The 16,902-nt window shown below is 35.6% G+C and overlaps 2 protein-coding genes across 4 annotated transcripts in view; one reads left to right on the forward strand and one right to left on the reverse strand.

Moving 5' to 3' along the window:
* The first annotated feature begins 14 nt into the window (after nucleotides 1-14).
* On the forward strand, nucleotides 15-3,397 carry LOC136341722 (juvenile hormone esterase-like). The gene is made up of 11 exons (XM_066287004.1): nucleotides 15-287; nucleotides 442-573; nucleotides 626-766; nucleotides 819-1,149; nucleotides 1,207-1,403; nucleotides 1,445-1,628; nucleotides 1,678-1,844; nucleotides 2,000-2,129; nucleotides 2,184-2,301; nucleotides 2,452-2,644; nucleotides 2,772-3,397. Exons 1-10 carry the CDS (start codon nucleotides 222-224, stop codon nucleotides 2,642-2,644), a joined length of 1,659 nt encoding a protein of 552 aa, XP_066143101.1. The 5' UTR covers nucleotides 15-221; the 3' UTR covers nucleotides 2,772-3,397.
* The window catches only part of EcR (Ecdysone receptor), a 150,429-nt gene continuing 136,221 nt past the window's right edge, over nucleotides 2,695-16,902 (reverse strand). For all 3 annotated transcript variants that reach the window (XM_066286974.1, XM_066286983.1, XM_066286990.1), the window contains 6 exons: nucleotides 12,369-12,539; nucleotides 11,633-11,895; nucleotides 10,221-10,376; nucleotides 10,014-10,166; nucleotides 9,733-9,955; nucleotides 2,695-9,592 (listed from right to left, as the gene is read on the reverse strand). In XM_066286974.1, coding sequence (XP_066143071.1) covers nucleotides 9,342-9,592; nucleotides 9,733-9,955; nucleotides 10,014-10,166; nucleotides 10,221-10,376; nucleotides 11,633-11,895; nucleotides 12,369-12,539 — 1,217 coding nt within the window. In that variant the 3' untranslated portion in view covers nucleotides 2,695-9,341. The remainder of the gene's footprint in view (nucleotides 9,593-9,732; nucleotides 9,956-10,013; nucleotides 10,167-10,220; nucleotides 10,377-11,632; nucleotides 11,896-12,368; nucleotides 12,540-16,902) is intronic.

The raw sequence follows: 16,902 nt of genomic DNA on the forward strand, positions 1-16,902 counted from the left end.
TTGTTTAAAAATCCCTTTCACTTAACCATGTAATCGGTAGTAATTGTCCAAGGAAATATTATAATTGTTTCTATCTATAAAAAAAACATGACGATGCAAAAAATAGCTTATTCTAACCATTGTATGCTGCTTTCATATCCAATCATATCATAAACTCTCAATGTCAAATGAGAGATCGAATTTAGCCAGGGCAATACTTTTATTAGACTGTTTGTACTAAAATGAATATTGCTACAGTTCTTGTTTTTGGTGTGTTGAGTTTTCAAGGTGTGGTTTATTGTCAACTGGTAAGTTGTATACTTTCAAATATTTATGTATGGTAAGTTATTTCGTAAATCTAAAATGAGTGTTATCAAAAACATACTGTTCAATTCCTAAACATATTTTTTCCTCCAAACTTCTCCTAGCTCATTTTCACTAAAAACTTCAAATATTTTCTAGAGTTCTATTGTTAAAACTCTAGATGGAAATGTGCAAGGCACAGTTCACAGGTCAGTGGCAAGTAACAAGCTTTATTACGCTTATAGAGGAATACCATTCGCCAAACCTCCTGTAGGAAAACTCCGTTTTCGAGTAAATCGTTCGTTTTTCTTCTTTCAGTTAGCAAATTTATTTCCTGTTATAGGCACCACTTAAAAATGACCCTTGGAAAGGCACTCTAAACGCTACTCAAGAACCTGAATCATGCGTTCAAACTTCAGGTATTTTAGGGTTAACTATCACTGGATCTGAAGATTGTTTGTATTTGAATGTTTACACTCCAGATGTAAGTGTCACTTCGATTTCACATTTAGGGTCCGAACAAAACCAACTTTAAGGTAAAAGGCAATTTTCCAGTGATGGTGTGGATATTCGGTGGAGGTTTTACATTTGGTGATGCCAAATACAGCTCCTATGCCCCAGACTATTTATTGGAGAAGGGCATAGTGTTTGTTTCGTTAAACTATAGATTAGGTGTGTTAGGATTTTTAAGTACTGGTGATTTTAGTAGCCCAGGAAATTGGGGTATTAAAGACCAAATTCTGGCACTACGGTGGGTCAAAAAAAACATTAGGGTATTTGGAGGAAATCCCAAGAAAATCACCATCTTGGGACAAAGCGCTGGATCATCTTCTGTGTCATACATCCTCCAGACTAAGAAAAGCCAAGGCAAAGAATTTAAATTATATTCATTTGATATGTGCAAATAATGCAAAATTGTTGCAGGATTGTACAGTTCTGCCATAATGCAAAGTGGATCAAGTCTTTGCTTATGGTCATTAACTAGAACTGCAAGAGAACTAGCTTTTGGTTTAGGGGTTCGACTGGGAATTCTTACAGCTGATAGTAAAGTGTTGGTAAATGAGCTAAGAAAGGTTGATTACCAGAGGTTAAAGCGTGCAGAAAATGACGTTTATTATGTAGTAAGTTTTACAGTTGAAAATGAAAACTAATCTGAATGAAGGCAATTGCAGTGGACAATATTTTTAATGGATTGCCCATAGGGCCTGTTATTGAGCCTGAACACGACGATGCAATCTTTACAAAGAAGAGTCATGAGCTTTTACGTACAGGCAATTTTAACACTGTACCAACTATCATAGGTTTAAATTCCAACGAGGCCAAGTCATTTTTAGGATTATTTATAGGTAATCATATTTTTTGTTTCAACGTAAAACTGTATATATCATGTTTCAGATTTGTTAAAACCTTTCTTTACTAGATACGATGTGAACATTGCCAAATTGGCTCCTTATGATTTAACCAGGAATACTACTAAGAGAGTTTTTGCAGGAAATGCCGTGAAACAATATATTTTTGGGGATGAACCTATTGTTACGTATCCTTCAGCTAAAATTATTCAGGTACACCTAAATATGAAAATTCTTAGCATGTATTTATTTTCTTTTTGGGTATTAAAGTATCTCTTGAAAAAAGTCATATTTTGAAATAGTTATAACACATATGTGTATTGATCCGTCGACAGTATTAATAATTTCGTACATTCAATGTCTTGCAGTTTATCAGTTATGAGCAATTTAACAGACCAATCAGAGAAACTGTTAACCTGATATCAAAGCATAGCGATGTTTATTACTATGAGTTTGGCTATAGAGGGTCGTTAGGAGAGTTTGAAAATAGTTTTACTGGTAATTTGACGTCATCTTAGTATTTTTTGAAAACAGAGTTCGTCTTATTGTTAGGAGTTGGCCACTACGAGGAAATCTTTTATTTATTTGCAAATAAAGCGAATGCAAATAATGACGATAAGTTAGCTAGGAGTCGATTGCTAGAACTATGGACAAATTTTATGAAATTTGGGTAAGTCCTAAAAAAGTATATAATGAAATATATCATCTGCGGGTTAATGTTTTGCATTTAATATTGAACTCAACTTCAATATTTAATGAAAAGCGTAGGTTATTTCGTTACAGTTTCATTTTTGACTGCTATTTTGATGTTTATTTATAGAAAACCAACTCCACAACCAGTTGAAGGTGTAATATGGGAACCAAACTCTCCGGGAAATCGGAGCAATGATCAGGTTGTTTATTTAAGTATAGGCTCGTCCTTGGCAATGAAGAGTAATCCGAACCAAAAAGATTGGGAATTCTATCGAGATCTTTATGCGAAATATGGAGATCCTCCGTTTTCTACTTATTGAGTAAGAATCTACATCACTGGGGATTATGGAAAGAAATGAAAATACCAAAATCTATTACTTTACGGTTTACTGCACAAAATATATCATCGAACAAGTTCATTGCTTACAATTCTCGTTTTTTTTCCAGGTCATTATGTCGCAGGTCAACTGTATTTGGGACGTTGCTCGTCTCCGCAGTCACATGTATAACGTAACATATAGGCATCCTGTACACGTAAAATCAACTATAATAATATGTATAAAACAGTTCTGTAGTGACTGCCGGAAACGTACCATCCAAACTTCAAAGATCATTAAAAAACCAACAACAATACAAAAATTGTATCCACGTTTCACTGACGCTTATAATACTGCCAATCAGCATTCTTTGTGTAAAAGTTAACACAACTAATTATCTCAATATACAGTCCTAACATAGTTATATATAAAAAATTAGTTAAATTTGTACATATTGCACGTTTCCAATAATTAAGCTATGCTCTTTTATCTATAATAATTGTTGTTGTAGGAATGATTTCTTTTGTGGAAGCAGACGAGCTTCAGAACGACATTTCTGTCGAGAGCTTCTGCTGCTTGAGCAAAAGAAAAACTGAAGAAACGCAGAAAAGTAAATTATTGGTAATTTTCAAAAAATTATTTACATATCGTACATATTATAAATAAGATTTATGAGGAAAACATTGTGTATAAGTTGGTTTTAATAACAATGTTAAAATTAGTACTTCGTAAATAAATAATGAGTGTTGAAAGATGCCTGTTAAGAGTTTCTCATCCCGATTAGCAAAAAAGGATAACTTGCCCAGCTATCGTATCAAGCCGAACAAATGGTAGTTTTAGAAGGTTCTTGCAACGCTAGATTGGGCTTCAAATACTAAGTATTAAACAAAGTAAAAGTGGAAACTATTAAATATACACAGTTACAGTCGTTTGTTCTTAATATTAAGGTAATAAAAATCTACGCAGTCTTTGGTTTTTACTAGGTAATATTAAGAGTAAAACATTTAGACGACACACATTTAATCGACATGAACATACGGTTTTAAAACGATGGCAGTCCAAAAATTCTGGCAGTGTTTTATGTATATTACGGGAGTGTATATAGTGTGTTCCATTATTATTTTTGTGGGCCAAAAAATGGGAGAATTATTATCTTCTCCTTGTGAGTATGGGAGGGAAACATGCATGGGGTTAAATGCATTAAATTGGCACGATAGTCGGCTTTTGTGTAGTGAGAGGCGGCGTATTCGATTTCACGTAAAGAAAAGTATGCAGAGTAGTTTCCCCAAGTCGATCCGGAACTGCTTGTACTTCTTAGAGGGGCTTGCGCAGTAAATCAACTCGGCATACACCGCATATTTTCTTAAACGTGGAATTAAATACATCGGGACGGTCCAAATCAATTTTTTCTCAGTGACGGACGCTAATATTACATCACTGAAGCTTTTTATTCTCAGAAATTGGTGAAATTTCAAAGTTTTGTATCTTCTGAACGAGTTAGCCAAATATTAAAAACAAAATTCTAGTGCGTGAGGTCAGAAATCTTTTTGAATGAAGGGTCTCTCGAGTCGAATTCTCATTTAAACGATTTTTTGGTGTGTGTGTTTCAGGTATAATTCTTCGGGCAACGGTTCTCTCTCCGAACATATTAGTTTCTCTCGACAATATCTAGACATGTCATAAAATTCAGGGATCATCACATGTTCACCAAAAAACATGAAAGAACCAATAGGAGGCGCGAATATATATAGGGCATATTGTAATGATTTAACGCACATGTCTCCCTTCTGGTGGCCCACTTACCTCATATTGAAGTTGGGAATATAATGTTGAACACTATTTTTATTAGACATGTGGTGTAAAATGTGCCGATGTATATCGTACTTAATTATGTAACACTGACATAGGTATCTTACTCCTATCTTAATAAGGCCGGCATTCATAGCTGCTGACTTATGGGCCATCACAACCTATGAAATTTGACCTAAGACTACTGAAACTAGGCAAATTACTGTAAAGACTGCGTAGATTTTGATTTTGGAAAATCCCGCAAAACTGATTATAGTGAAATATTTCGAGGGAATATAGAGAGCGTACAATCTAAACGCGTAGATTTACGTTATGTCAAGCCAAACATCTATAGTGGTACAGTCTTTTGAAATCTCTCTTTAAGTATTTTAAGTTCAGACTGAATACAATAAAGATAATTTTGAAACATTTTCTAATATGAAGTTGGAAATAAAATCGTAACGGTGACAAAGTTCAGTCTATACGCATTAAGTAACTTCATATTTAAGTATGTTGTTTTGCGGGATTTCGTTACAAGCATTAAGAGTGACACATCGTTTTAACAATGGGGTGATGATGTAGAGACAGAGCCAAATTTGGCAGTGAGAAAACTGGCGGAGTCAACCGATTGCCGAGAATGCAACAAATTTGTTTTCCTGAAATATTTTGTACCATCATTGTTTTGTACGTTTTCTCAGAGGTCTCACCTATTCTAGAAGGGTTTTATAGAAGTAAATCGCAGATTTTTTCTATTAAACCCTACATTCTATAATAAAAAATCTCATAATTTGCAAGATATACTTTTCAAATTTCAACAACATCTACATCTTCAGAAGACTATTTTTTTCAATATTCGCGATCTCCGATCGGGAAAAATATACTATACTCTCTGTATATTTGCGGACATTATTTAAACAACATTTACCTGAAGAGCAAAGGTGGGGGGTTGACTCCTGAGTTGAACAAATATGTGTTATTTTTCTCATATTAAGGCAATAGATGGCGTGTGTACTCTCACTGTAAATGCGCCATAGTCATAGAATATAGACGTCTTTGCAATTGAGGGTATGTTATGCATTGCGTTAAGGTGTACTTCTAACTTTGAAAGTGGCTACAGACATGGAGGAGACATTTATAGTATTGCTTTGAATGGCAGTATTAAAGTTTAAACAAATGGACTGCTATATTAATAGTCGAATAACTGCTGGTGGTAAGCCATCTGAATCTACACGATATCACACTGGAAGTACACTTTAACTCAACACTCAAAACAAAAGTAACATCTGTCTCGTATGATTCTTTTCTGTATGAAAAATATGTATTATTTACATCGATGAAAAATATGAATGTATAATATGCATCTAACATCTGTATAAACTAGCAGCGGAAATACTTATGCGGAAAAACTATACAGTATAAAAAATGAGTAGACTGTCAACTACACATTCAAAGAGATTAAACATCGATAGTTTTAAAGGCAGGATAGTCCGTTTATGGTTAAATATTATGTACGTACGTAATGACTATGCCCAAATCTCATGGCACGCGTCGGGGAGAATAGCACTGTCTTTGTCATTCTGGAATCACTTCACATTCACTGTCTATTTTAAATAGTTTCGGACGGCTGCTTAGAACGTGTCGTATTAGAAGTAATTCTGCCATTTGGTTTTATGATAATTTTGTGTTTTCCTCTCTATCCGTTTTAGAATCAACTCAAAATCGGTGCATACACAAATAAAACAACTGAAAGCGTTTTTGCAAATACGTTTCATGGAAATGTATTTCAATTCGCAATGAAAAACGCAAAATAATGTGCTGTTTAGGTACACATTTGCTAACAAGAACACATTAGATGGTCACAATTTCAAAGAGTCTAGAGCGTTAGGGGAAAGTATTTCGTTTTTATTCGAACGCTAAATTCCTATTTCACACTTTATAATCTTCCAAGACCACCCGGAGAGTGATGGTACAAAATCAATTCATGCAACACCACCGATGACCACCTATGGACTAACTTTATAGGCAGTCCTACAAAGAATAGTTTGAATATTTTACTCTGCATTTGTGCAGAATAAAATATTCATTTCATTCGTCACTCCTCAAGTAGGTTATTTATCGTTGACTCTTGCAAATTGTGGTTTTAATACTCAGGTCGACGCAAAATTTACGCGCTGATAAGTATATTCTGTGTTATGTTTACATGTTAGTTATATGGACAATAACTTCCTCCGACTGTCGCTTCTAATTTATTAGATTCGATAGAATGCCACAAATTAAAATATTAATGTTGAGAAAAACTCTTTAGAAGACGGTTTTGAAAATCCAGAATTTTCTCACCTACATATAGAGAAACCAAAACTAGAATTTTGAAATCACATTGTCGCGTCAATCTGCATAGGTTACAACAATTTAGTCAGTCCAAACCTTCGCCCTCACAGTCTAAACAACCGAACATTGAAGAAGTAACATCATTTCTCAGATGATCCAGTGACATCGATCTAAAACTTCTAAACTTGGTCGGCCGCTCTATGGAATGATGAGTACGTCTAGGTTCCACCTGCGTAGATGTTCTGATGTCATTCAAATATGAAGCAAGTTGGTAAAGAATAACTTAAAGAGTTTAAAGGCTTCCTTCTGAGCGAAAGCCAGATATCAGTATTAAATTTTAAATTAATAACTAGATCAGAAAATTTAGAAATTCTATCTTGACATCGTTGATAGGCTATCTGGATTTGCCAGTCCCAACGTGACATGGATTATTGTTTGACTTGTTTTTCAGATATCTCGAGCTTGAAACGCACTCAGTGTAGGAAATCTGCCATATCAAATTTTAAAGGTGACTCCCAACTGAAAGATTTTACTTCGTTTGTCCAAAATAAGAACGTGAATGCGACAGCCGGAAAGCAAACATGGCTGGGGCCAATGAATTGCAATCGTGATGAGTATGTCAAGAGAGTTTTGTTCTTCACGCTCCAGAGTAGAGTTAGTAAATTTAATTATAGAATACGTAAAAGTTTGTATTTTTTTACAGATGCGACACATCTTTAAAGTAATCACTTAATAAGCATATCGAGGAGGTACCTCGATTGAAATAAAGCATGTATTTCAAGCGGTTGTGGCAATGAGGCAGTGAGGAAGATGTTAAGACCGTAGAGACTTCGGCATCAATAGCAGCCTATTACAGTCCGAAAAAATGAGTATTACCAAAGCAGTGCCGTGGACTGTAGCAATTTTCATTAAAAGTCGAAACAAAGAATTTATTATTAAGTGCCCGGTCTTGTTGGGCAGAATATCGCAAATTAATTTAGTTAGGAAGCAATTAGTTGAACGTTTAGAGTTAGAAATAAATCATTTTTATTTACAGATGGGTAATCAGTGGAGATTTCTGTAAGTTATCGCAGGAAGAGAGCGGTCGTGATGCAGCAACGTGTTATTCGCCTCCCGGTGGTAATACTGCTTTGCAGAAGCACATGGAGTAATTTTGGTTGGTTAAAGAGTTAGAACTGTCTAAACTTTACACCCAAAAAAGGCAAGAGCGTGTGGAATGTTAAAGCTTAGTTCAGGTTAATGACTAGGCATAAGAGCGGAAGGTTCTGTGTTGCATTACCTGCGTGAACCATTTTAATTGAGTTAGGGAATTCTCATAAGGATGTATTGCGTTGATTTTACAATCTTGAGAGAAGTTGAAATAAAATGCTCCCCAACGAGACTAATATCGCGCATTTGTTCCGGCGTAAGACGAACTTGGTCATATGAAAAAGGTGGTCTGGTACGATCTCTGCATTGCAAATAATATGAAATATTATCTCCCACATCATACTGTGTTTAACGCTAGCCCTAATTTTTCCAGTCGCATATCATTAAACGGTGCACTTAAAGTTAGTCCATCTGTGCAACACGAGTTGTTTGCTGTTCTGGTAAGACTTCGTTGCCGTAATGTGGCTTAATAGCCACATTACGGCAAAATGTCTAATGAACGAATTTCAACATAAATGTATCAACAACCGAAGGTACAATCTCAAGTCGAATAGCGATACATAACATTTCAATTATTACAACAAAGCTTTAGCGAGGTTTTTGATATGAAATCAAAAAAATACTTTTACGTTGATCAGTATATTAGCGGGGCGAACATAAAATCAAAATGTTCAGTTCCTGCACCAATAGATACGTAAACAGCACATGATACTCGTTTTCTGTGTCCTTTTCCATTTCCATAAGAGCTTTGCTCATTGCCCAACCTAACAAAATTTATTTAAAAAGATTTGAATCTTCCAATAATTAACTAAATTGCACTCTTCTCATCCTCATCATCAAACGCCCGTTTCCCTATAGTTTCCTTGGTTGCACCTGCCCTCAGTCTGAATGGTAGTGGTTCATGAAGGCACCATTTTTTAGTATCAGTCCCAATCCCAGTCTTACCAATTTGTGTGTATGTAAGCATGACGCCAAAAGTATCTTTTATCAAAAAGTTCTAAGAGTTTTACAAGACTTATATAAAATCTACATTAGTTTAAACCTTAGTAAGAAAAATCGAGCTAAATTAATCGATCTAACGTTGCCGCCAGGGCCTTTCCTTTAAGCCTTGCCAGCTTGAAAGGACATTACCGTTAAACTATATGAGGTCACATTGCTTCAGTCATCGAAAAACACTTCAGAGGCTTAAAGTGTCGGCACCAGCGACACTAAATAAAACTATATCATCAACATATTGCCTAGTTGCCGTCCAACTTCCTAGTAGTCAGTAGTTTTAAAAAAGAATAACTTTACATTATTTCACAGCCAACTGGTGGTGGTGCGCGCTGAGCCCTTCTGGTTCGCCACCCTTCAGATAAGCGAAAAAGATGGCGACAGCCAACAGCCAGCACACCACCCATGCGGGTTCACCCGTGACGTAATAGCCCTCTCTGCACTATGTCTTCACGTCGACGTCCCAAATTTCCGCCAGGAATGGAGGCAACTTTTTGTTCTTGAGTTTCAACGAGAAACACATTTCGGAGTTTTGGTTGCCCAATGTCCTGAGTTCGGTTAACACAGACACGAGTTTTGCGAATATGACATGCGCCCGTGGCTTACGTCTATTGTCCACATACGCCTTTAAAGCTTCGAGGTATATTTCTTGGATTTTTTCTACTTTCCAACCCTCCATCAAAGACGGTCGTTCTGGAAGAAAAAATAATTTCAATAAAGTATAATTGTTTGATAACATTCAAAATTCGTTGTTAAAGCCTATTCATCACGTATTTGGGCTTTAAAAGGGAATTCCCACTACAAACCCATCCAAAGAATACCTTCTGTCTTACCTGAGAAAATGACGATGGCAGTGAGTAAAGCATATTCGGCATTGTCGACTTTCATCGAATACATGGTCCGACAGAAATGTAGGAGATCTTCAATGGTCTCGCCCATACCGGCGAGATTGTAGCTATCTCTCGAATATGGCTGATTATTTGAAAACAGGATGGAGTCAGTTTGATAGTCGTACCTCCGCGCCATCCGGAACATCATCACTTCACTCGAACAAGCCTATATAATGACATCATTGTTATGCCCTTTTATGAGTTTACACAAAACCTGAACCAACCTTCAGCAAAGCAATTTGGTCCTCTCGTAGCAGTTTGTCGAAGCCTGGCAACCGTTTTGCGAACTCTACGATGAGTTGAACTGTGAGAATCGTTATTTCAGTTATATGCCTGAAGCGGACTTCTCGTTGGTCCTCATCTTCCATCGGTTGGTTCTGTGAAGAAACGCTCAATTACATCACAGCCTTAATGAGATCTATAAGACTTACCAGTATCCTCTTTACATCATCTTCTGAAGGATGCTCGTACTCATTTTGGAAATAAACCAATCTGTGAATAAGTTCCTCTTGTTCTGGAGAGATGGGTTTTACTCCGTTGTTGGATTTTTCTGCCGCTGTTCCTTCCGCAAGCTGAGAGAACAAGAGCTAAAAAAATAGGCAATTGTTTAATAACTGCGTCATGGGTGTAATTCTATCAAAGTGTAGCCCACCTACAGGTAGGGCGTAACATGAGCTAGTGCGAAATGGTATTCACCCTCCTAATTCCAGTTTTCAAGGCGAAAACAGAAGAAAGACGAGTCAATGTGCCTGGTATTTCATATTTTCTTATGGCCACCCAATGACTCGGCGGTTGTTAGCGAAGATAAAAACTTCAGGTAAACACAGAAAACCATAGTTCGGTAGTCAAAACGGATTACTTTTTCCAAATAAGAACCCCTTTATGTTGTGTGAAAATATTAAATTTCACTCATGAAATTTTGAACGTCTTTTTCGTTCTTTCTAGAAATCCTGAGATTCAGGCATATTGTTTACAATTTGAGTAGTAGGAGATTATAATTTGTACAAAATTTAAAAGCAGGTGAATTTTAAGAGCCCCCTCTGAACAACTTTCGTCATCTTTATCCTGGACACTGTGTACTGCTAAAAACATTTTGTATTAAAAAAAAAATGAATCAAAGGCGAAAGTAAGGCTCTCACTCACGATATTCTAATTAGGCAATTGCGTGTTACGGTCACGCGTAAAGCTATTATCATCTTAGTACAACCCCTGCAAGCTAAATTATGAAATCTTCGAGAAGAATTAGGCTTAATTGTATTAGAAGATACGAGGCTTCTTTAAAGATATATATGTATAAAACTACTTTCACTTGCAAGTAATAAACCTAGAATTAAGGAAAATTTCCCCAGGGATTTCCCCCTACATATAAATCCATTTACCCACGAAATTCCACCGTTAACTGAATAGTAAATCTTAGAACAACATTCCAGTTATCATCACCATAAAAGCATTTCATCCGCCATTTTCTCACCAACCATATTCAATGGCACTCATCAATCTCCAGTATTTGATATAACAAATTGAGCATTGTCACTTGAGAGCTCTCCGAATATGGGTCTGTATAGAGGTTGTACGTATGGGAATATGCGGGTAAAGTGTTGCGCAAATTGCCTACACTCAATAACGCGTTAACGAGATAAAGAAATCGGTCTCCTAAATGGTGCTTGAAATACTTTTTATTAGAAATTAATTATATGTAAATGGGTCTGTTAGACGTAGATCCATTCATGGACTTTTCAGGCAGTGGACAGATGTTTGCGACTCTCAATTATGGATGAATTAGATTAACCTATAATACACCGATTTGGTTTGTTAATGGTGAAAATTATTGATAAATATATACCTCTGGTTCGATTTTGATTACGCCTGTTGGTGATCCGTTCGTCGTGCTGTTTGGCTTGTCCTTTTCTTTCATTGCTTTCTTTTCTTTTCTCTTCACAGCGCATTGCGTCTCAGGAACTACACACTCCGGCCTCATGCCCACTGTCAAACACTTCTTCAGTCGACACTCTTGACACTTCCGCCTCATATACATATCTATATCGCAATTGTTGCCGTATTTACACTGGTAGACTGCATTTTTGGTAATGCTCCTCCGAAAGAAACCTGGAAGAAAAGTGATCGTAAATTTAGGTAGAAGTACCAAAAGAAGAAATTTCTTATAACAAGAAAAACATTTTAAAGCAATTTTAATACCTCTTTTTTCTCAAGATTTATTTCAGTCTTGAATAGAACTGATCAAAGAAGAAACTACAAACGTTAACCATAAAATCAATTATGTTTTTTTTTTCATTTCGTTCCCAAGAACTGAAGTAAGTCTGAGAGGCAATGAGGAGATGGTTGACCTAAAGAAAGTAACACAAGATCAGTATCTCTTTTGCTCGTTTATCACAAGATTTTAGTGGAGATTTCCGAAAGATGCTATTAAAGGAACAAAAATTTTGCAAATCGTAAATACCTTTAAAAAAATTATATATGTGTATTTAAGCGATATTACTTAAATCTTCTTGACATTAGTTTTTCCCTTTTAAGGTACTCAATTATTTTTTATTATTTAAAAAAATTTGGTTCTGGCTCACCTTTGCATCCCTCACAAGTTAATGCATTATAATGATAACCCGAGGCCCTATCCCCACACACCAGACACAGCTCCTCCTGCTGTCGGGGCGTAGGACCTTTCTTCTTCTTCGCATCGCAACTATCTGCACTGTATCCGTTCAGGCTGCTTGGAGGTGAAAGGTCTTCTCTGCCTGAAAGAGAAAAAATAGAAAATTTAATCTTCATCAATAGACATACAAGAACGAAAACACTTTCTTATACACTCATTACATGCCCTTTCAAAGAGCAATGGAAAAATGTTTCGGTCTCATCTAGGGGTTAAAATCTACATTCCTAGCATCAATTTAGTCAAGCTCATCTACCAATTTTTGACTTGTAATTAGATTCACTTTCTGAGGATTTTTTGATCCACAAAGGAATAAAGAGGGTTTATGTGTGTGGCAAAGGTAATGCGTAACGTATTTTCTTTCTCTAGTTTCCCCATGGTTTGATAAAAAAAAATGCGATTCAACTCTTAATAAGGAGGTCATAATAGGATCTAACCATCACAATGCAAACTGCAGAGCAATGCAATTTCGCTCTTATAGAACGTTGACAATGGACAATGCAATCGCGTCAAGGGTAGGATTTTTGTCGTAGAACGGACCGCTTCTGCTATAAAAGGCATCATTATTCCAATACCCTGCACCGGCTTTGCTCAAGGACAACTGGCAATTATGGCCAGAGCAAGAAGCTTTTAAGATCTGATGGGTATAACTACATTCCGACGAGCAAAAAATTGCTTTTGCACAGAGAGATTTTATTAAATACAAGAGCAGCAATTAGTTCATGTATCATCTTATTTCGATGAATAATACTTAAAAAGGCAACAAGACTATTGTTACCAATTTTGAACTGTTTTGAAACTAAAAGTTACTTTAGATACTCCATAAGAAATCATATGCAGTTAAATCTGGAGAGAGAGGAGACCAACACACTGACTCAGTTTCCCCGTTTCATCTAATTGACTAACAAAACTAAAAAAATTATAAAAATTGTGCGCCTTTCGCTTTACTCGCTGTGGAATGTTGAAATTAGTTCGAGGAATCTACCTAAGAATGAATTAAAAATCAGTCCCAAACATCTAAATTATGTATTTCAAAGGCGTTTCCTGTCTCAAACTGTTATGGGTCAATGGGATTTGATTTCCCATTTGTAGGTCAATTCCAGCAGGTTTTTGAACTTTGTGGAATTTTGCTTAAATTAGTTGTGTTTCTCAGATAGTTACTTTGACGTAGTAAAGATCATAAGAAATTGGCCAAGGTTGCCAACGAATTGAGATCATTAACTCGCTGAACTTGCTTAATCATAACAAACAACATAATTTTCAGATTTGAAAAGGTCAGTTTTTTGTTAGCTCTATAGGAACAAAGGAATATATTATTCTTGGTGAGTCTGAGTATTTAATTGAATGCCATTGATTTTTTTTAATCTAAGACTTTTTCCCTTACACCTCTTAATCTTATTTGATCCATTTCCTCTATTAATATCTATACTTTTAGATCACTTTCCATGAACTAAAATGAAAGTAAACCCGCAGAACCGGACGAACCATTTGGTACGTTATTAGAGCCATCATAATGCATATTAACTAATGAGTTTAATTATCTCTAATAATTTGTTATTTAATTAGTGTATGAGCAGCGCAAATTACTGTGAATCTGGGTCAAGAAAAGCCCATCTATTTGACTACTTGTGACATTATTTTGATACTAAGTTTCTGGAACGTCTACTAAAACTAATACCAGTCGGGTTTCGAAATCGGAAACAATAAAAAGGAAGAATCCCACTGGTATTCTCTCAGAATACCAATGCGTTACGCTTTCAGCTACTTGGTAAAGTCGGGTACCACTTCGATGTTGGTATCAGGTCGCTTATACTCGTTTCTAGTTCAGCCGGTTAATCGACGAAACGGTATAAAAGAAAACGAAGCTGAGGCCTTAAGCAACAAAAATAAAAGTGATTAAGACGAGCATTTCTGATTTTCTTTATGGCGATACAAAAAAATGAACTCTTTTTAGCAACTTCTAGGTTCAAGATCGTTCCACCTTGAAGTTACTGAAGCGTGGAAAAAAATTGCCATCTCACTTTTATTAGTTACTACAATTACAGAAATTAGACAACTCATTACCGAACGGTTTGCGTCCATACGGCTAGGTTTAATTGGATGCCGAATAATACCGTGATCAAGATCTTCGGTCAATCTTTGAACCATTACTGGTTTCATTATTCGGTTAGGATCGCTCTCAGTGATGCCAGTATTGAGGTAGTTTTTTTCTCATAAGAAGTAATTAGCTTTTCCCGCAGCTACTAGCTTTAAAAAGCACCATTATATTGGGTATGTTGATTAGACTGTGAAGTACGTTTTCTCGCTCATTTTCTAAAAAAACTTGAATGACAGGTCAATAATGATACGAACACGGGTCATAATTCTACGTAGCAAGCCAATTGGGCACGATGTCGTCATGAACCCATTGCTGTTCATGGTTGCCATGGAAATTATTGTCAAACTAAATTTCTTGTTAATATTATAGTTCGAAATGCGTTGCCTTGTATTTTTCGGATTTAATTTATAACTTAGCTACATTTATCGTAATTTTGTGAAGCCTAATTAAATCTAATAGTGGAAAAATTCGTATCGTTCTTGATTTAATTAATGTTCAATTTAAGTACATTTATAGTAATTTCATAAAATGTAATTAAATGGAGTAGTGGAAAAATTCATATATACATTGCAGTTGTGAAATACTCATGACCTTGAAATCCTAGATTTCTGAACGCGAACTTAGTGACATTGGTGTACAATAATATATAATTTTCTACTATTCAAATTGAGTAGTATTGTTCGATAATTTATCTGTTTAAATATTCGGATCGGTAAAATACATTTTCACGACTGGCCACTTTCTACCACCAGTCTGAATCAGATTTTCGGCTTTTAAATTTGACATTCGGGTCATAATAGTGTACTTTACATTCTCGGCGTACAATATGCTTCTATTAAATTTTGATATATTAAGAGCCAATTATTAGACGCATAGCAACGTTTTAAATAACCTTTTATTCACTAGCGATGAAAGAAATTCACTGACCAAATGTAGTAAAACTCATAACACTTTCCAGAATCAAATCTCATAGATATTCGATTCTTATTTTTCCATTATAATGTGTTCAATAGTGAATTAAAACTTTATATATATATATATATATATAAATAACCAGCTCGAGGTTCAAACCTGTTCAATTACTTTTTGCAAAAATAACTATTAATTATTAAAGTAAAAGGAAATCCTGAGCAAAATTGGAATGAGTTTTTGTGACCAAAATCTTGATCACTGATTTCGCGCCCGTCTAGTAACTTCGAAACGTTCTTTATAGACCTATATGATTTATAATTCAATAAAATTTACGGGATAAATATACGCGATTTTGAATGCAGGAAATGTAATTAACGATTATATAGAACAAGTACATGTTAAGAACCAAACACCGATATTTTGTGAAATCAGATCATCCTGCTCTGATAATGAATTCCCTTTTTTTCCGAACCTGATTTAGCATCAATCCAGTTAGAAATTTAGGTTTCTGCTTAAGATATCAGTAATTCCATATCCATAAGTAAGGAGCGTTGCTCAGCAATGTGATGAATTTCTATTAATTTTCCCTACTTTTTCCAACCTTCTCTCGTGCCTACCCAGACTTACTCTACGCCTAATTTAGTCTATTCGAACTTTAAGTTTCGGCTCTTGCTCAACATTTCTTATGTGTTCAAGATCTAATTCAATGGCGTATCTGGTTTTCACAAATTCCATGAATTTTTGAATGGTAACGTGACGAAGGTTTTTTTCAATTGCTGGGTTTTCAATGTTTTCTCGGCACGAACCTGATTGAAGTCAATACACTGCTATTCGGTAATAAACAGGAGCGTACTATACAGACTTGTGATTTCTACAAATGAACGATGAAGTTTGTTGTTTTTTACAGTTTTGCAAATGTCTCGTGTAGTGTTTCGAGTCACAACTCCTCGATCAAGTTCTTATTTCAAGAGGAAACAAAGGCTAGCTTGACCTGAGTTTCAACTAATAAGAAAAAATAAGACTTTTTTAATAACCTGGCAACGTTAGGCGAAAACTAGCAACAATGTCGCCGTCTGCAACTGAGACACACAAAATATGAGAACGATAATGTACACACAACACTTGTTTGTTCCTCGTCTGGTTCGGGTTTTAAAAAGGTCTTCTGCTTATGTGTACAAACCCACTTGTAAACGTGTCGACCGACAACAGAAAACAAAAAGAAGAAATTCCTGCTTATTCGTTTTTTATGTTTCGCAAGGAGTGGTCGTCAAGAACCAAATAAAAGGACCATAATCAAGTTAGAACAATAAACGTCATTGTTGTTTAAAAAATGTTAAAAAAGAATCATGATATATGGGGAAACTACGTTAGTGAGATAACCAAATATGTGCCTTATCGAAAGCGGGTTATCAAATTACCATACCACGTTTACCATAAA

This window comes from Euwallacea fornicatus, chromosome 1, assembly GCF_040115645.1.
Source record: "Euwallacea fornicatus isolate EFF26 chromosome 1, ASM4011564v1, whole genome shotgun sequence".
NCBI lineage: Eukaryota > Metazoa > Arthropoda > Insecta > Coleoptera > Curculionidae > Euwallacea > Euwallacea fornicatus.